The sequence below is a fragment of the Aquarana catesbeiana genome, linkage group LG02 (genome assembly GCF_042186555.1).
Source record: "Aquarana catesbeiana isolate 2022-GZ linkage group LG02, ASM4218655v1, whole genome shotgun sequence".
Classification (NCBI taxonomy): Eukaryota; Metazoa; Chordata; class Amphibia; order Anura; family Ranidae; genus Aquarana; species Aquarana catesbeiana.
Genome location: NC_133325.1, coordinates 128480325 through 128501677, shown reverse-complemented (window position 1 = coordinate 128501677; position 21353 = coordinate 128480325). Strand labels below are relative to the sequence as shown.

General features: G+C 39.8%; 1 protein-coding gene across 1 annotated transcript in view; it reads right to left on the bottom strand.

The window, feature by feature from the left end:
• Positions 1-3903: 3903 nt before the first annotated feature.
• MICU2 (mitochondrial calcium uptake 2) overlaps positions 3904-21353 on the bottom strand; it is a 621891-nt gene continuing 604441 nt past the window's right edge. The window contains exons 10-12 of the mRNA XM_073613444.1: positions 16810-16918; positions 14623-14780; positions 3904-8098 (exon numbers count right to left, since the gene is read on the bottom strand). Coding sequence (XP_073469545.1) covers positions 7991-8098; positions 14623-14780; positions 16810-16918 — 375 coding nt within the window. The 3' untranslated portion in view covers positions 3904-7990. The remainder of the gene's footprint in view (positions 8099-14622; positions 14781-16809; positions 16919-21353) is intronic.

The window sequence follows — 21353 nt, the reverse complement described above, 5'->3', positions numbered from 1 at the left end:
CTCCAACAGTTAGAGGACCTATAAATATTCCTCAATGGGCACACCTACTCCTTCTAGTAGCCCGCAGAACGATAATGAATCACTGGATTTCAACGACTCCACCTGCCCTACCCGAAGTGAAAAAAGCTATGATGTCACTTTTTTACATGGAGAGGCTAGACACCATCACACTGAACTTTCGCTCTACTTCACGCTTCTTCACGAGATGGCGTAAATATATAGAAGCCACGTTAACCCAGAAAGCTCTACAAGACGTCATGCGCCCATTCCGATATACGGACTGGTACTTGAAAAGAGATCTCGCAGATTCACTGGGCAACCTTAAAATTCCTACCCAGACAGATCCCCCTACCTACCACCCGCCATAACTCATCTAATGGTCATTGCAACTCCTTGACTTCCATGTCCCCTGTATCTCTGCCATTGGTAACTCTCGCAACCTACATTGTTACAATTAGACCATATTGCATCAACATCGGACAATGTTTTCTGCATTTTGCTTCTACTCCTGAGGTTACAAAGATACAAGTACCCATTGAAATGTAAAAAGCGCTATTTAGCTGCTGTTCTATAGGTGAATATAACCCGCTTGGCATACCCCCCCCTCCCCTTTTTTCTTCTATAGAAGTTAGTTTCTTTTATATATATATATATATATATATATATATATATATATATATATATATATATATATATACATACAGAGCTGTATGCATCTATATGTATGTATATTAGTTAACCTGCCTTGGCAATACTGCATTATACATGTTTATACTATGTAATCCTCAAAAAAAATTTTCAGAAAAAAAAAAAAAAAAAAGATTTGGCAACTTTTGCTATCACTTAAAATATTATTCTCTCACAAAAACTCATCTATAATGTCCTTCAATGAACTCTCCAATATCTTTTCAACTATAGAAGTTAAACTAATAGATCTGTAGTTACCTGATCCCTTTTTAAATATAGGCACCATATTGGCCTTATGTCAATCCAGTGGTACTATGTCAGCCATGAAAGATTCCCTGGGCATGAATGGTGTCTTATAGACTTAAAGCAACCTTCCCCTAGACACAAGCAAACGGTATGCCAAGTAGTGTTTTTGTTTTCATGCTTTGTGGTGGGTGTGGGGCTGTTCTGGACACTTGGAATAGAGATTCCTCTGAACTCCACTAAGAGGTCCTGGAATTCAGACATATTTTGAGGCCTTACTACCTAAACTGCTGCTCTGTTATTACTTTAGTTAAGTCCACATTCACATTGGGCTGATTTGTCATGTGATTTGACATGTCAAATTGGATGCCAAATCGGAGCCTATTGCTGGCAATGGCACCGTCTGAATCGGTATGATGCCGACTTTGCGGCGCCGCACCAATTCCCAAAGGTAGTTTCTGTACTACTTTTGGCGACTTCGGGGGCAATTTCAGTAGACATCTGTGCAGGAACCTGCACAGATGTCAGTCAAATCGCCCCCAAAGCGGGACTGAAATTTTATACCCGCCCTCGGTGTGAACATGGGCTAAAAGAAGAATACAATGGCAAGGTAGACTGGTAGAGACCTTGCTATTGCTTATCAGAACTCATAAATGAAAATTCTGTTTATTCTTATATCTCCAGTTTTGTTTTGATTAAAACATGCTTTATCCCAATACTGGTTCTGGGTCAGTGTCTTGTAAAGTCTTGAAACCAAAGCATCAGTGTCATATCAAAGCAACTAGCATTTTTTTTAATGACAGTCCAGCAATAGTAGCTTAAAAATATGTCTTTTCCAAAAGTGTGCAACAGATGGGTATCACCGAATGTGAAAATCTACAGTATACAGTGAGGGAAAAAAAGTATTTGATACCCTGCTGATTTTGTATATTTGCCCACTGACAAATAAATGATCAGTCTAATTTAATGGTGAGTTTATTTTAACAGTAAGACAGAAGAACAAAAAAATCCAGAAAAATGCATTTCAAAAAAGTTATAAATTGATTTCCATTTTAATGAGTGAAATAAGTATTTGAACCCTTCACAAAACATAACTTGGTGACAAAACCCATGTTGGCAATCACAGAGGTCAGATGTTTCTTGTAGTTGGCCTCCAGGTTTGCACACATCTCAGGAGGGATTTTGTCCCAAAACACATGGTCTCTCTAAGTCATTAAGGTTTCTAAGCTGACGTTTGTTAACTCAAACCCTTCACATATTTTCTATTTGATTAAGGTCTGGAGACTGGCTAGGCCACACCAGGATCTTAATTTGCTTCTTCTTGAGCCACTCCTATGTTGCCTTGACCATTTTGGGTCATTGTCATGCTGGAGTACCCATCCATGACCCATTTTCAATGCCCTGGCTGAGGGAAGGAGGTTCTCACCCAAGATTTGATGGTACATGACCCCCTCCATTGTCCCTTTGATGCGGTAAAGTTGTCCTGTCCCCTTAGCAGAAAAACACCCCCTAAGCATAATATTTCCACCTCCATGTTTGACGGTGGGGATGGTGTTCTTGGCGTCATAGGCAGCATTCCTCCAAACATGGCGAGTTGAGTTGATGCCAAAGAGCTTGATTTTGGTCTCATCTGACCACAACACTTTCACCCAGTTCTCCTCTGAATCATTCAGATGTTTATTCGCAAACGTAAAACGGGCCTGTACATGTGCTTTGAGCAGGGGGACCTTGCGGGCACTGCAGGATTCAGTCTTTCACTGTGTAGTGTGTTACCAATTGTTTTCTTGGTGACTATGGTCCCAGCTGCCTTGAGATCATTGACAAGATTCTCCAGTATAGTTCTGGGCTGATTCCTCACTGTTCTCATGATCATTGAAACTCCATGAGGTGAGATTGACAGTAATTTTGTGTTTCTTCCATTTGCGAATAGTCTAACCAACTGTTATCACCCTGTCACCAAGCTGCTTGGTGATAGTCTTATAGCCCATTCCAGCCTTGTGTAGGTCTACAATCTTGTCCCTGACATCCTTGGACAGCTCTTTGGTCTTGGCCATGGTGGAGAGATTGGAATCTGATCGATTGCCTCTGTGGACAGGTGTCTTTTATACCAGTAACAAGCTGAGATTTGGAGCACTCCCTTTGAGGGAGTGCTCCTAATCTCAGTTCGTTACCTGTATAGAAGACACCTGGGAGCCAGAAATCTTGCTGATGGATAGGGGATCAAATACTTATCCCATTCATTAAAATGCAAATCAATTTATAACTTTTTTGAAATGCGTTTTTCTGGATATTTTTGTTGTTATTCTGTCTCTCACTGTTAAAAAAAAACCTACCATTAAAATTATAGACTGAACATTTCTTTTTCAGTGGGCAATTGTACAAAATCAGCAGGGGCTCAAATACTTTTTTCCTTCACTGTAAGTAGCAGAGGGCTTAGCATTCATGAGTAGTACCTCTTAGCTGAAAAATACTCTGACTCTAGTGACAGTCACCGGAGACAGTATGCCGATTCTAAAATGTCAAAGTTAATAAAGATGCGAGAAAATTTTCATATAAGAGGCGACCAGAAATTATGTAAGAAAATATAATGACCTATGACCATCAGGCCTGGAATGCAGTGGTGCAGGACTTCCAACTGCCAAACTAACAGCTGGCACAGGTGCCTTCAGCCTCTTATTTGAATTTCACTCTGTATATATACATTTTTCAGTCCTATTGCATTGAAGCCCTGATGGAGTGGGATTCCAGAATCTCCAAAATGCATTGGCAATATTTATTGAATGCAAAAAAAAAAGTTAATTTATCTGGACACACCAGTGGGTTGGCCCTCCCATCCTTTACTCGTCTGGGTTTTTAGAGAGCAGATTGTGGAATTATGCCAAACATGACAATACATCCAGTTAGTTGGGACTCCAATTGCACTTAGTAGTCCAGTGCTTTTCTTCCGCTTTATAATATAATGAAAATAAAATACAGATTTGAATTATCTTTATTTTAATTTATGAAAATAGTTTCAAGTAGATACATGAACATGATTATATTTTCCAGTTGCATCCAATACCTTTAATTTATATAAAATAAAACACCAAACATCACCTCAGAATACCATTTCTAAACAGTTAAAATATAAATGTATTTTTTTTTTTTTTTTTTTTAGATAAAAAAGGTTGAGTAGTATGAAAAAAAACTATTTTGGTAAACTATTTTACCTGTAAACCCGAACAAGTCCAAAAAAATCAAATAAAACGGCCTTCTCCATTTTTTTCCCTGGTCCACTATAATATAATAATAAAAGATAATCATTCTTCAGTATTTGGCACAATCGCATTGCTCTTCAGTGATTGACAGTAATGTATTACTATGAAAACACATGAATGCTCGGACCACAGAACAACAACTAATCCGACCTTAGAAGATATAGTGTAAAAAATTGATTGAAACGATGGAACAAATTAGAAAAATGCTGAAAAGCACAAAAGCATATCCAATTCTATATATTTTTTCTATTAAAGCTCAGAATATTTCGTCCCTTTTACACTATTGGGCATATTTGTGAAGCAGTGAATGTTAAATCCACCAAACATTCACTTCAGATAAACTAAAACTCATGCGCCAGAAAGATTTACCTGCAGTAAACGTTTGGTTACGTTCACTGCTCTACAAATATTCCCCTTTGGGTTGTGTTACTCAGCACATATTCACGCATCAAGGCATGCCGTCTTAAGGCAACACATTCATTTTCAATGTATCCAGGTGTACTCCCAGCCTATTTACAAACAAAACTGCCAAATTTTCATCAAAATAGTGCACTACAATGAACGCCATGTGTATTGTGGTTCCCTGTACTGCATGTGAGTTTGCAGCTTGTGCATTGGGGTACAATTCTAAATGAATGGCATCACATGGTATAATGCATAAATGTGCATTTTAATGTGTGTTACCGCAGTGCATCAGTGGGTATGGGCCTTTAACAAATTCCATAGGTTATTGAGTACTTTGGGTATATGAACTTTTTGCCCTAGTAAAACATTCCTAAAATGTCAGCCACACTCATTAGCCTAGATAGAAGGGCAAAAGTATTTTTTCTGGAATTTATTAATTGGACAGCTCCGCTTAGAGGCTCAGGGTTTCATAGCCACTCGTTTTTACCCACAGCTTTGTCCTGGTTTTGTAATAGTTGTGTCTGAGTAAAACCATGGACAGAGACATTGGTATGTATTTACCCTTTCACCACGCTTGCTTACCCATTAGCATTCCATACTCATAGAACACCATAAAACAACCTACATATAGTAAATGTTATGTTATAACTACTAAACTACCCAGCATTAAAATAGTAAAAGCTGGGAAATTAAGGGTTTCTGTAGTCAGAGTAAGCAGTTAAATGCCTCTTATCATTGCCATTATTATTCTTGAAAATATTCTCACTGCTACCACAATTGCTGCTCCCTCTCAGGTAAGAGCCATTATCAGTGATGTGTTTGAGAATAAACTTGGCCTTTCTGTTGAGGTGTTATCAAGTAAGAGTTCTATGTGCTGGGAAGGTTGTAATCTTGAGTGATTGTTTAAGTACATACTTAAACTTCTTACATGTGCTCTCTTCTACTGGTCTGATTTTGTTATATTGGCTTTATTAGTACATAAAAAGCTGTCAGAAATTTAGGACTGCTTTGTGCTGTCTGCCTGTGTTATCGTGTGTACAGGGACATCTGCCCTAAAGCAAAAATTCCACGTTTGGGGCATACAGCCCTGAACATGAGTGCTCCATGATGGAATGCTGCTAGAAAAGCAAAACCATCTACAGACTATATACCCTTACAGAAGAAATGGAGTCTCTGAATTGTATGCATGAATAAATGCATGTCCTAAGAGTACATTCACACTTTCTCTCTATAAAAAAAAAAAAAGTCTGTGGTTTTCAAATTCAATTTAAAAAAACAAATGGTGTGTTATGAAGTTGCACCAAATGCATGCAACAGTTTATCATTGCACAGCCAACGGCACCACAGTTCCTGTATTGCAATGAGAATTTACTGCACTGTTGACATTGTCCAGGAGCTTCCAGGGAGGGGTGCAACAACACAGGAAATGTAAATTTGCACTTACTATTGGACGTCACCACACATTTTAGACATTACATTTTGTGAAATTCAGCTTTATATGGTCATTGTGCTGCTTTCTATTATTGTACAACTGGAAGTACAGTATCAGACATAAATTATTGAGAGCAGAGGCGTGAACACTCTGTGGTGCCGAGCACAACAAATCCCTTAAATAATTTGTGTGCAAGTAATCTGATTTAAAACAAATATATTTCTGAATGTGCAAAATGCTTTCAGATAATTATTTCCTCTGCCTTAAACCTATTCCTGGACACCATAAGATAGTAACATCTAGGTAAAGTGTTCCCCACTCCAAAGACCTGCTGACTAAGTAGGTAACTGCTCTCTGTCTCCCTTTCACATGCCAGGGTTCTATGCCTAAGCAATTTATCACTAGACCTGAGCATTGAGAATGTGAGGTTGTGCTTTAGTCTATGCAAATAATGACTTTCAGCCAGTATTGCAAAGGTGCACAGTATACATGGGAACACTTTACCTAAAGATACCTACTGCAATCTTGCAGGAGGGGTTAACATAGCTAGGATTCACTTTAGAATGACTGTTTTAGAAATATGAACATAAAATGTGAATGTCAAAAAAGGACAACTATTGGAATTCCTAATTTTTTTCTCCCATCTGCATTCTTTTAGTTGGTATCTTTCTAAATTGACCCAAGTATTCTTATCCTTTTATGTAATAAATAAAATGAGTCTACTTACAACAAACACTTGCCGTTTACCAGATATAAGCAACGTCATATTTCAGCTTATGCTATACATTTAAATAAATTGATGGATGAAAATGTATTGAAACAATTCCGAGCAGAGGAGAATGACTTCAGTTTCTTAGCAAGTCTCCATTAGTAGAGTGTCCATTATGGAGAGCATCATTTAGTGTAGGACAATATGGCTGAGTGTATTGTATGTAAAAAACAAAACAAAAAACAAACTTTGGTTCCCCAAGGTGCATGTCAGTGTAAGCTCTTGACCTGACAAATTGTATCTGACCACCTTTTATAAATAATTTCCAGTGCGGTTAGGACATGCTGTCCTCTGACTCATCCTAAACACATTAGACTCAGGAACAGCAATAGGTTGTCATGCTGCTGGCACTTGTCTCACTGCCTAGAACATTGTCAACAAATGTTGTGATGAAAAAAAAAAAATGTATGCTTTGTTTAGGAAAAATACATTGTTACAAAAATAAGAGACTGCACACACAGAAGTTTAAAAAAAGAATCTGAAAGTGCAGTAACCCATGTCAACTAATGAGAAAATAAGATTTTTGTACTCAAGTAAAAGTGTTTTCTTGGAGTCCACTGAGGGACACAGTAGTTCTGAAAAAACTGGGCTATACTGCTGCCTACAAGACGTCTGGGCACTGGCAAACAGAAAAATCATAAACCAGCCTCTGTAAAACCCCTCCTCTTGTCAGCATGTAAACAAGCAGTACCAAAAGGCAAAGCAGAAAGCACAGCCGTGTAGCCCAATAATCTCAAAGATTTATTTTTACTGTAAATCTTATTTTCTTTGTTGTCTATTGTGGGATACAGGAATTCAGATACAGCCGAGACATCCAAAAGCAGTCCAGCTGAGGGGTGGGCAACACTCACTGACATTTCACTCTGCAGGCCTAAGAGAGCTCAATGCCCCTTGGGTACATGTGTACTTTGTGTGTTGGTGTACATATAAATTTGGAGCCAGGTTGTGTACAGCACCTTGATTTCGCCCTGAAGGTACATGTACATCTGTGGAGAAGTTTGTTCAACTTCTTGGTGAGCGGAGTACAGGTACATAGGAAGCATACAAGAGACAGTCACTGAATACACAGATAAGGATACCCCACTGGAACAATGAATGAAGAAGGCACAGTTTAAATACATGGCACATTGCTGTATACAAGTGAATAAACCAAACAAAAAAGAGCAATCAATTCAACAGGACAGGAACACAAATGCTTTAAAAAGGGCTTTTTCCAGTTTGTTTCCAGGCTTCATTAGCTCCTTTAATGGTCTCTCGCTTGACACATTTCAAGTAACCCTGAAAGCCTTGTTGTTGGGGGGCATGCTGTAGAAACAAGAAACAGAGTGTGAACTGAGAGACATCCAATACTTAACCACTTCAATACTGGGTACTTTCACCCCCTTCCTGCCCAGACCAATATTCAGCTTTCAGCTGTCTCACATTTTGAATGACAGTCATGCAACACTGTACCCAAACAAAATTTTTATCATTTTTTTAACACAAATAGAACTTTCTTTTGGTGGTATTTAATCACCATTGGGTTTTTTTATTCTTTGCAATATAAGTGAAAAAAAGCAACATTTTTGAAAAAAACATTTTTTTTAGTTTATATTATAACATTTTGCAAATAAGTAATTTTTGTTCATAAATTTGGGCCAACATTTAATACTTCTACATATGTTTGGTAAAAATAACCCAAATTAGTGGATATTATTTAGTCTGTGTGAAAGTTATAGAGTCTACAAGCTATGGTGCCAATCATTAAAAACTGATCACATCTAATGTACTGACGAGCTATCTCATTTCTTGAGGCCCTGAAACGTCAGGAAAGTAAAAATGACCCCTTTTTGGAAAGCAGACAGTCCAAGGTATTTAGTAGGAGGCATGGTGATTAGAAATTGTAATTTTTTTACCATAATTCTTGAGAAAATTACAAAATCTTTTTTTTTTTTTTTTTTTTTTACATAAAATTGTCAAAACAAGTTATTTCTCACACACGGCATAGGCATACTTGCAATTACACCCCAAAATACATTCTGCTACTCCTCCTGAGTATGACGATACCACATGTGTGAGACTTTTTCACAGCCTAGCCACATACAGAGGCCCAACATGCAGGGGGCACCGTCAGGCATTCTAGGAGCATAAATTACTCATCTAATTTACAGGACTACCTATCACATTTTTAAAGGCCTGGAGCACCATCTAATGGTGCATGTGGAATTACCCACAAAATTACCCAATTTTGGAAAGAAAACACCCCGACGTATATTCTATGAGGCATAATGAGTCTTTTGAACATGTCATTTTTTTCCATAAGTTTTTGGAAAATGTGGGAAGAAAATGAAAACTTTTTTTTTTTTTTTCTTTTTACACAGTTGTCAATTTATACGATTTTTTTAACACATAGCATGTACATAGCAAAAAATATACCCCAAAATACATTCTGCTACTCCTGAGTATGGCGTTACCACGTGTGAGACTTTTACACAGCTTGGCCACATACAGAGGCCCAAAATGCAGAGAGCGCCGTCAGGTGTTCTAGGAGCATATATTACATATCTAATTTCCTGATTACCTATAAAACATTTGAGGGCCCTGGAGCACCAGGACAATGGAAACGCCCACAAAATGACCCCACTTTGGAAAGCTAACACCCCAACGTATATTCTATGAGGCATTCTACCAGCCATAGATAAATACGGTTTTCTTTCCTGCAACCACAGTCAGTGTTGATTAGTGAATCCCTCCTGCAGAGCCACTGTGTTCTTCCATCGGGGGGGGGGGCTAGCCGCCTCTACTGGGGGAACACAGCGATTACTGCTAGCGGCTATCATAGTGTACATGTATAATCCAACAGACTGGTTGAACCCAAGTTGACCGATTGATCAACTTGAGTACATTCAGCCTTCCCATACACGGTTTGAATCATTCCTGCTGAATCGGCCGAGATTCGAACAGTCTATGGCTGGTTTCAGACTGACTGCACTGTGCAAAGCAGTAGAGTTCGGACTCTCTCAGAGTGCTGTCCTTACCTCTACTAGTCTGAGTGCTGATGTGCAGGGGATTACAAGAGATGGGTATCGAGAAAAACTCAGGGACTTTTATACAAAAGTACATTTAAAACATTTTCAATGAATTACAGGTGGCGCTGTTGAAGAGTTTTACTTTGGGGCTGAAACCAGTGCTGAGGACAAGCGTGGAGTGAGAGGGAGCAGCGTGCAGAAGACTGGACCCCCCCCAGAGAGCGTCAGCGTGGCGGACTGGACCCCCTCACGACCAGACAGGACCCCCCCACAACTGAGAGGCAGCGGGTGACCTGGGGACCCACAGCGGCGGCAGAGCAGGACATGGTGGTGCGGGAGAAGTTATACTGAAGACAGTATCACCCCACAGACGCAGACAGTGAAGTGCAGACCGGAAGAGGGATAGTGTGAGGCTGATCTGTGAAGCGACGGCACTGAAGGTGACTGACTGACTGCTAGTGTTAGATTACAAGGGGAGGCTGTGCAGAGTGACACAGAGATACAAACAACAAAACCTGACTGACAGCATATGTAAGTACCTGGGTAGTGTGAGTGCACATGGGTCTGCGTGTGCACGTGTGTCCGTGAGTGCACATGGTTTGCAAGTACCTATGTATTGTCTTGTTGAGTACCTGGGTAGCGTATTGAGTATTAGTGTCAGGAAGCTAGTCGTTAGGTAATTTGGACAGGATATAATTCACAATCCTCATTAAATTGGTAGGTAAGATGCCCGGCAGGTGTGGAGATGCAACTCGGTGTACATCTTGCAGTATGTATGCGTTCATCGATTATCTGATCGAGGGAGAATACTGCTGTGCAAAATGTAAGCACATTGTTTCCCTGAAAGCCCAGGTTATGAATCTAGGAAAGCAACTATCAGCACTGAGAAGACACTCCATACTAAAGGAGAGCCGGGAATGTACCCGGCAGGGGCCAGCACAGAGGCGGGTGGAGACAAAGAGGTGCAGGCACCAGAAAAGAGTAGAAGGGTGACAGTCAGGAAGGATAGAGGGGGAAGTGCCAGGGAGGCCGATCCAGGGCTGTAGCATCCCAATAAGTACGTTCCATTGAGTGACATTGGTGAAACCAGTCAGGGACAAGCACTGCTGGAGCTGAGGGACTCTCCTAGCTGCCAGGGGAACAACTTCTCCAGTGAGAGCGGGGGGGGGGGGAAGCGAAGGGAAAGGATAGACAGATTCTGGTGGAGGGGACTAAATTCTTAGAAGGACAGAGAGGGCAATCTGTGACAAAGACCTGAAGCGCCGAACTGTATGCTGTCTACCGGGCGCTCGGGTTCGGCACATCACGGATCTGGTGGACAGATACTGGGAGGGTCTGGGGAAGACCCGGCTGTCATGGTGCACGTTGGCACCAATGACGAAGTCAGAGGCAGATGGAGTGTCCTAAAGAACGATTTTAGGGACTTGGGAGCCAAGTTGAGGAAAAGCACCTCCAAGGTAGTATTCTCAGAAATACTACAGGTACTTCGAGCCACACCAGAAAGGCAGAGGGAGATTAGGGAAGTAAACAAGTGGCTGAGGAGCTGATGTAGTAAGGAGGGGTTTGGGTTCCTGGAGGACTGGGCCGACTTCTCAGTCGATAACTGGTACTCTAAAAAGGGACAGACTGCACCTAAATGAGGAGGGTGCAGATCTGCTGGGAGTAAAGATGAAAGTTAGAGGGGTTTTAAAGCGACGGGGGGGGGAACCAGAGGTAGAGATTGTCAGCATGGAACATATTCTAGAGGGTAGTATTGGAGGTATTAGTGGTAGGTTGACTAAAGCACATAAACCCAAGGTAAGTATAGTAACAAGTCCTAGTTGCAATCTCAGAACACTCAATAAGAGGATAGTATGCGACTGGTCTAAACTACGTGGCATGTTCACCAATGCCAGGAGCCTGGCAGACAAGATGGGTGAACTAGAGATACTGTTGCACAAGGAGGATTTGGATTTTGTGGGAATTTCAGAGATCTGGTTCAATAATGCTCATGATTGGCTGGCAACCGTTCAGGGTATTCCCTTTATCGCAGGGATAGAGAGGGTAAAAAAGGGGGAGGGGTATGTCTATATATCAAGAATAATGTACAAGTGAATGTGAGCTATGTAATCACTAAGGGAGTAGGGAGGAGGTGGAATCCTTATGGGTAGAGCTCCAAAGGGATGAAGCTAGGGGGTAAATAATACTGGGAGTATGCTATAGGCCCCCTAACCTGAGGGAGGAGGCAGAGGTAGACCTCCTATCACAATTTGGATTAGCAGCAAGGATTGTTAAGTGTCATCATAATGGGGAATCTTAATTATCCAGACATAGACTGGGCAGAGGGAACCACACATTCGTCTAAGGCTCGCCAGTTCCTAAATGTCTTGGAGGACAATTTCATGGGTTAGATGGTAAGCGTACCAACTAGAAATAAAGCGTTACAAGATCTACTGATTACCAACAATACAGACCTGATCACGGATGTGGAAATACGGGGCAATTTAGGAAACAGCGATCACAGGTCAATTGGCTTCAGTATAAATCACACAAATAGGAAACATAAGGGGAATACAAAGACACTAAATTTCAAAAGAGCCAACTTCCCTAAACTACAAACCTTGCTAGAAGATATAAATTGGGATAAAATCTTAGAAACAAAGAACACGGAGGAGAGATGGGTTTGCTTTAAGGACATATTAAATAAGGGCATTAGCCAGTGCATCCCATTGCGTAATAAATTTAAAATAGCGAACAAAAGTCCTGGATGGCTTAACTCCAATGTAAAAATGCATATAAAAACAAAGGAGAAGGCCTTCAAAAAATACCAGGTTGAGGGATCATCATCAGCATTCAGACTTATAAAGAATGCAAGAAATGTAAGGGTGAAATTAGGATGGCTAAGGTAGAACATGAAAGACACATAGCGGAGGAAAGCAAAAAAAAAAATCCCAAGAAATTTGTTAGTTATGTAAACAGTAAAAAAGGGAGACAGACCATATTGGCCCCATAAAGAATGAGGAAGGACATCTGGTTACAAAGGATGGGGAGATGGCGAAGGTATTGCATTTATTCTTCTCCTCAGTCTTCACGAGGGAATTGGAGAGCTTTAGTAACCAAAACTGCAGTGCTTATCCTCATGACATGTCACAGGAAGCACCCTCATGGCTAACAGAGGACAGAATTAGAATTAGACTTGGGAAACGTAACATTAATAATTTACCGGGACCGGATGGCTTGCACCCGAGGGTACTTGGGGAACTCAGTCAAGTAATTGCCAGACCATTTGTTCCTAATTTTTACTGACAGTCTACTGACTGGAATGGTACCAGCGGATTGGAGAAAAGCCAATGTAGCACCAATATTTAAAAAGGGCCCAAAATACATCCTTGGGAATTACAGACCAGTTAGCTTAACATCAATAGTATGCAAGCTCTTGGAGAAGATAAGGGACTATATACAAGATTTTAGTAACGAAAATGGTATCATTAGCAGTAATCAGCATGGATTCATGAAGAATCGTTCTTGCCAAACCAATCTATTAACCTTCTATGAGGAAGTGAGTTGCCATCTAAATAAAGGAAGGCCCATAGAGGTGGTGTATCTGGACTTTGCAAAAGCATTTGGACACAGTTCCCCATAAATGTTTACTGTACAAAATAAGGTCCGTTGGTATGGACCATAGGGTGAGTATATGGATTGAAAACTGGCTACAAGGGCAAATGGTCAGGGGTAGGTAGTGGGGTCCCACAGGGATCTGTGCTGGGACCAATCCTATTTAATTTATTCATAAAAGACCTGGAGGATGGGGTAAACAGTTACGATACTAAGCTAAGCAGAGCAATAAATTCTCTGCAGGATGTGGAAACTTTGCAAGAAGATCTGAACAAATGAATGGGGTGGGCAACTACATGGCAAATGAGGTTTAATGTAGAAAAATGTAAAATAATGTATTTGGGTGACAAAAATATGAATGCAATCTATACACTGGGGCGAGAACTTCTGGGGGAACATAGGATGGAAAAGGACCTGGGGGTTCTAGTAGATGATAGGTTTAGCAATGCCAAGCTGCTGCTAGCAAAGCAAACAGAATATTGGCATGCATTAAAAAAGAAATTAACTCCAGGGATAAAGTGATAATTCTCCCACTCTGCAAGACTCTGGTCCGGCCGCACCTAGAGTATGCTGTCCAGTTCAGGGCACCAGTCCTCAGGAAGGATGTACTGGAAATGGAGCAAGTACAAAGAAGGGCAACAAAGCTAATAAAGGGTCTGGAGGATATTAGTTATGAAGAAAGGCTGCGAGCACTGAACTTGTTATCTCGGGAGAAAAGATGCTTGAGAGGGGATATGATTTCAATTTACAAATACTGTACTAGTGACCCCACAATAGGGTTAAAACTTTTTTGCGGAAGAGAGTTTAACAAGACACGTGGCCACTCAAAATTAGAAGAAAAGAGGTTTAACCACAAACTACTTAGAGTGTTCTTTACTGTAAGAGCAGCCAGGATGTGGAATTCCCTTCCACAGGCGGTGGACTCAGCGGAGGGGATCGATAGTTTCAAAAAAACTATTAGATAAGCACCTGCATGACCAAAACATACAGGGATATACAATGTAATACTGACTTATAATCACACACATAGGTTGGACTTGATGTGTCTTTTTTCAACCTCACCTACTATGTAACTAACTGGATTAAATAGTGTTTTAACATCTACCCAGAGCTAAGCCATACATTTTATATTATTGTCTCAAAATGTGTTTCAGGCACTTCATAATTTTACATTCCTTTCATCCCCTCCAAATGAGTACATTCACAAAACCTATATGATTCTATTACCTTTAAGCCTCTGTGGAGCCTGTTTTTCAGAACACCCAGGAATTCTCCGTGGCTCAAGCAGTTGTCCCCATCCAGGTCAAAGATCTTAAAAACGGTGTCCAGCACGTTTTCTGATAGTTCCTGGCCTGTTGCCACTTTAACAGCTCTCTTGAATTCAGCTAGTAAAAATACATGATAATTATTTTGTATTACAAAATGTGAAGGAACATTACTACTTACTTAACAGTCAGTGAAATAGTTATGTCAAAAAAATAATCCTGATCACCCCCCCACCTCCAGAACAGTACAGTGTCACTAGCCAAGCAAGCAGCCTACTATTTCTACTAAATACAGATAAAAACACCGATTAAGTGTAGTATAACAAACAACCATAAAAGATAAGGGCAATACTATTCTCACATGTTTTTGATAAAAGAACACCACTCCGGTAGATGGCAGTCTCCCCTCTGGTGGACGGTGTGGAAAGATGTAAAAGCTGCTCTGTGTTGGGTGTTGAAGAGCTGCTGTGAACCACAAGGAAGTATCCAGGAAGGGGTGAACTCCAGCCCCTATGGACCACGTGGAAGCGTCCATAGTGGGCGGGGCAGGGCAACACGGAGAACCCCTATAATCTGTCAATCTAATCACCTGACACTCACAGCCTATAATATAATCCACTTATATATTGTTTTTTTCCCCTTTTTGTTATATGAATGCACTGCCTAAAACTCATCAACTTATTGTCCCGTCCCCCCCCAAAATAAATTTAGTTTTATGTATGCACTAACTTTATGTTATTACATGCAATACTATCTTTGATTGTGATTATTAGTATTATGTTCATCAAATTTCTGTTCCTATTGGTATCTATTTATTCCAGCCCTTCCTGGTGTTGGGCAGCCTTAAGAAAGGAGTTCTCCACCCCAAAACGTGTTGCCGCGCCCATACTTCAGTGTATGACATCATCATGGTAGCCCAGACCTTCCTGGATGCTTCCTTGCGGTTCACAACGGCTCCTCAACATCTGACACAGAGCAGCTTTTACATCTTTCCAAACTACCCACAAAAGGAAAGGCTGCTATCTAATGGAGTTGTGTATATGCTTTTATCACAAACATGCAAATGCAGTATCACCTTCATCTTGTATGGTTATTTAATATAAAGCATATTAAAATGAGATCCGATCATGGTGCCCGTGGATGCAAAATATCAGGAGAAGATACTATCTCCTCATTAGAGAATCTTATAAGGAGGTTAGTGACTGACAAAGCCAGTGGCATCCACCAGACAATGAATTATCAGTTATGTGCTGACTGCAGCTAGCCATGCACTAAATTCTCAAATTTCACAATCTGACTCAAGAGGAGACCACACATGAATTTATCAAAGTTTTACAACTGTGCATTTGACTCTGTGGTGTAATTTATTTACTGCGATGAAGTTTGTTGTGTAACAGATGTAAACTCCAGCTGAAGGATATTTAGTTTGCTAAAACATGGCATATCATCTGCCTTTTTTTAAATTAGTACGTTTATCTTCCCTTGTTTCATATGAGTGGTGTAGATCTCCTGCAGTCTCTTTGCTGCTGCTTCCTGCCTACTGTTTATCCAGCAAGGGCTGCATGGCATTCCTCAGGAAGGGTTTCCTGATAGTGTCAACAGTGGACTATAGGGTTGATTTACTAAAACTGGAGAATGCAAAATCTGGTGTAGGTCTGCATTGAAACTGATCAGCTTCCAGGTTTTATTGTCAAAGTTTAATTGAACAAGCTGTAGATTGAAGAAATTGATTGGCTACCATGCACAGCTGCACCCGATTTTGCACTCTCCAGTTTTGGTAAACCAATCCCATGTCTATGAAGTGTGCATCAAAACAGTCATTTGTAGTCTTCAGTAAAAGATGTAACGGGGTGAAAACAGGGACAGGGACTGTCAACTATAAAATAAGTGCTTGAACAATAATCTTCACAGCAGAATCACCAGTTATTATTTCAATAAAAGATAAAGATTTAAAAATGAACATTGCTTTTCAAATGACATCAACATGTTAGTAATTAGGATTGCATCCATTTTAATATGTTGCCATTATATACATATGTAAATAAATGAATACTACATCCACAAAATAGAAAAAAAAAAGACACCTTAAATGCTTTAGTGCACTGTAATGGTCAGTGTTGCTGTAATAAAGGGTTATTGATGTTCTCACCTAATTTCACCGCTCTGTTGGCCACACTAAACATCTTCACTGTGATGGAGAAATCCTCCAAGTTGTTCATGAAATGATAAAAGCTCTTAAATTCCTCCAAGTTGATGTTCTGGAATTACAAAGCATTACAATTAGTATGAAAAGCACAAGCAATGTATTCAGTATTTTCTGAGTGCACAAAGAGAGGCTGTATAAAACTTTATATGTACCGTATCTTACAACAGCATGGTACCTCATGGTTAAAACCACTGTCTTGCACAACCTGATACCAACATGCAAGACAAAGAAAGATGGCCAGTCCAAAGCAAAGCCCATCCATTTGGCTACAGTTTGCACACTGCCCGAAACTAGAGGTAAGTAATTTATAAAGCATGTGTGACAGTTAACTGCCCGTTTAAAATACTGTTTTAAAGCTCAACCAAACCTCCAGAATACAATGGCTAAATACAATACAGGCACATCAAAATAAAAGGTCTTCAAAGTCTTAGTTTTTTTTTTTCTATTTTAGAATACAGCTACAGTCTAAGTAGAAAAGCCTGCCCCCTGCCAGCATTCTGTATAGAAGAACCCTTGCTTTCTGTGTGGAAGCAGTAGGCTCTCTTAGAGGTCTGATGTGACCCCTGCCAAGTCAGAGCCAGAAGAATATATTTAGCTTCAAGTTCGATTGAGCTTTAAATCAAAATACAGTTATTCATTAACATTTTCCACACCAAAGCTGCTATTTCTACCACATGATCCACACATGGCCTATATTGTTGTGCAGAATTATTTTGTAGACCTCCCACATTTGATTATGCTCCAAAGACAGAGAAAGCTTCCTTTCTGGTTACATTTACCATCTTTGCCTCTGAATACTTATGAGACCTTAGGCGCACAAAGATTTCTGCAGATGGTAGAAAGAAGGAACAGACCAAATAGTTAAAGTGGGAGTAAACTCCCATACATGAATTGTACCTATAGGTAAGCCTATAATAAGGCTTACCTATAGGTACTGTAAATATCTCGTAAACCTGCACCATTCACGAGATATTTACCGTACATGCAGCCGGTGACATCACTGGCGAATGTGCTCTGAAGAAACGGCCACCCGAGCCGTTCCTTCAGAGTCCTATGCTGTAAACGGCAGCTCCTGCGTGCATGTGCGGGAGTGACTTCATGACAGCTCCGGCCACTCACACAGCCGGAGTCCATGAACCCGGAAGAAAGACTAGGTGAAGATGGAAGCCATGTCAGCGGTGACAGTTCGCCGCTGGAGGGCTTCGGTCTAAGCTAAGTTTCACATAATGTGCTAGTATGCGATGCATAATAGCACATTTTAACTCTGCCTTGCAGGTTAAAAAAAATTAAAAAATCACCGGCAGTTTACTACTGCTTTAATAAATCAAGTCTGGGATAATATTCTGGGGAATCACCAATGTAGATTATAAAATAAAAAAAATATCCCACACACTCGAAACCCCCCAGAGTACCAGTACATTTATTATAAACACTGAAAGAATATTACCCAATCATAACTCAAAACTGCTGTGAGTAGCAGAAAATTAACACTCCATCCTACCTATAAAGCATGGTGGAGGAATACATCTCATTACAAGCACTAGGAAACTGGTCTGGATTGAGGGCAAGATGGATGAAGCCAAATGAAGAACCTGTATAAGCCTCCAAGAGATCTGAGATGAGGAGGGTTTTCACCGTCTAGCCAGACAATGACTATAAACCAAAAAACCTGAAAGCCTTAGGGACTGTATCTGTGGTCTTTGGGCTGGTGTATTGGCATCAGTTTAAGATGCATCTGGGATCATTCAGAAATAATTGACAGGAGCAGGTATATCTGACCTTCAGTTGACCCCTTCTGACCTATAAATGACCTGCTCCAAACCTGATTGAGGTGAACGAAAGACTGTAAATACAGACACTTGAAATCACCCAAATGTGAATCTATGATACATTTTGACTGCTGACTAAATCCCCATCTTAGATGACAGACCTAATATAATTTTCCAAGAAGAATTGGTAAATATTCCAGAATGCAGGTGTGCAAAAAAAGGTAGACACTCGCTCTAAAGACTTGCAGCTATAATTGCAGCCTAAGGTGGTTCTACCAAGCATTTATGTAACCAATTGTCTGAATTATTTGTACATATATTTTTTGTGCCACAATGAAAAGAAAAGGCTTAAAAAATAAATAAAAATGGTGGGGCAGGAGGCGGAGCCTAGCGGAGCAGACATGCATTGTTAGAGCTCCACACCGCTGAGGAGAGAAGAGAAGGACAAAGCGGAGCCTGCAGGCTCAAAAGGTATCCATTTGAACCTTTTCGCCCCAGGGAAAGTTTGGGCAGGAAATATGGTACTGGGAGGAAACCGTGGCAGAAATAAAAATCACCTCACAAAGAGCTCACAGGCACTCACTGCAGCTGAAGCAGCTCCAGTCACCTCACAAGATACAGCATCAGGGCGCTCTCACAGACAGAAAATGTCACAGCAAGACTCTCCATTTGAGTCAGATACAGAACAAATCCTCTCACAAACTTCTCCACAAGACTCCTCAGTATCCCCAGTAATATTATTACAATTTGAAAAGATGCTTCATAAGGCTTTAAAACAAACCTCAGACCAAATAACAAAAAGCCTAACCAAAGAAATAAGAGAGCTGGGAAACCGCACCGCAGCCTTAGAAATAAAAATGGATGAAATTGAAATTACAACCCAAGAAAATATAACAGAATTGGAACAATTAAAAAAAGAGAATTTAATACTTCAAACTAAGCTTGAAGATTACGAAAAAAGAGCCAGACGTTCAAACTTGCGCATAAGGGGAATACCTGAAACTGTGACAGACCTGCAATCTACTATTACTGCTCTATTACAAGAACTAAAGCCAGATATCCCTATTGAACGTTTAGAACTGGACAGAGTACACAGAGCCCTCACAGCCAAAAAGAAAGATGGACCCCCACGTGATATAATCACAAAATTTCATTATTACAGAACGAAAGAACAAATACTAATTGCTGCAAGAGAAAAAAAGGAACTTAATTTTCAAGGACACAATTATCAAATTTTTGCTGACCTATCCCAACTTACTATTACTAAAAGACGATCCATGAAACCCCAACTAATGGAACTGCAACGCCACAACATTATGTATCAATGGGGCTTCCCCTTTTCAGTCAGATTTAACTACCAGGGTACAATTTACAGAAGTAGATCGGCAGATGAACTACAACAAACCCTTTTAAAATTAAATCTGACAGAACCCACAAGCAGCAACACTCCCATACGCAGAAGAATGGCATCATCTTCACCTTCAGGCAGCACCCAGAAAATTCCAGAACAAAATGGGAATCATCATTCTCACAAAAGAGGCCGTTATGCCACATCATCCATGGACCAAGAAGATTCAATGGACTGACATCCTAATTCCTGATATCTCTTCATTTATTATACTAAGAGATGGTTCTCTATAAAAAACCTATATTTATAACTGAATGTAACTGCATTCTGATAGTCACACACTGTGTGGGATCATGTTACATTCCAGTTATGTTTCTTATTACTTCTGATTCATATGGCCTTAGAATATATAAGTGAAATAAGGAAATTCTTGTTCAGTTATATATTATCAGGTTATAACAATAGATTTATTACTTTTTAGGACAAATATGTTCAATAATCCAGAAGTAATGGAAGCTTTTTTTTTTTTTTTTTTTCTTTTTCTTAAAACAAATATATTATTACCTAACTAGTTCCTAGAATTATGTTTTTGTTTATTCTAATCTGAAGCAATACAACCTCAATTTTATGAGTTAGCATATCTAAACAGTTACATATGAATAAAATATGTAATTGTTTACTCTAAAAGGGTTAAAATCCCAAAATAATTCAAACTATCTTCATCAATACCAAAGTTATTAACAGTACCTTTCTAACTGAATTATTTAGCCTAGGGCAAGACTAACCATATACAACCACCCTGGAATAAATAATTTCAACAAAAACTATATTCTGCACTCCAACTAATGAAACATCAATTTGATGTCTTTTGACATAGCACTTCTCTCCTGTAAGCGGAAGATCCGTGTACCCCCATTAGCCCTCCTCATTCTCCCAACCATATTATGTGGGAGTGTGACGAAGGCACTTATTCCCCTGAGAGAGATATTTATTCTCTTTCACGGGTAAATTGTGATTACTTGCAAAAAATAATTTATACAATGTATCATCTAATCTCATATGTTTTTTGTTTACTCTTTACTCCAGAATTCACTGGTTTCTTTTCTATCTATTCATCTCTTCAGTCCACACAGGTTGATCTGCGCAGTCAGCTCTGCATAACAAAAAGTAAGTCAAAACTATTTGATCTGTTGCCATGGCACCACTGAATATACTTTCCCTGAATGTTCAGGGAATAAATGTCCCTCAAAAAAGGACCAAAGCCTTCCGTACTTTCCATAACAAGAAGGCTCACATAGTATGCCTCCAAGAAACACACTTCACCAAAGATTCTACTCCAAAATATATTTCTCCTTTTTATCAACAAATTT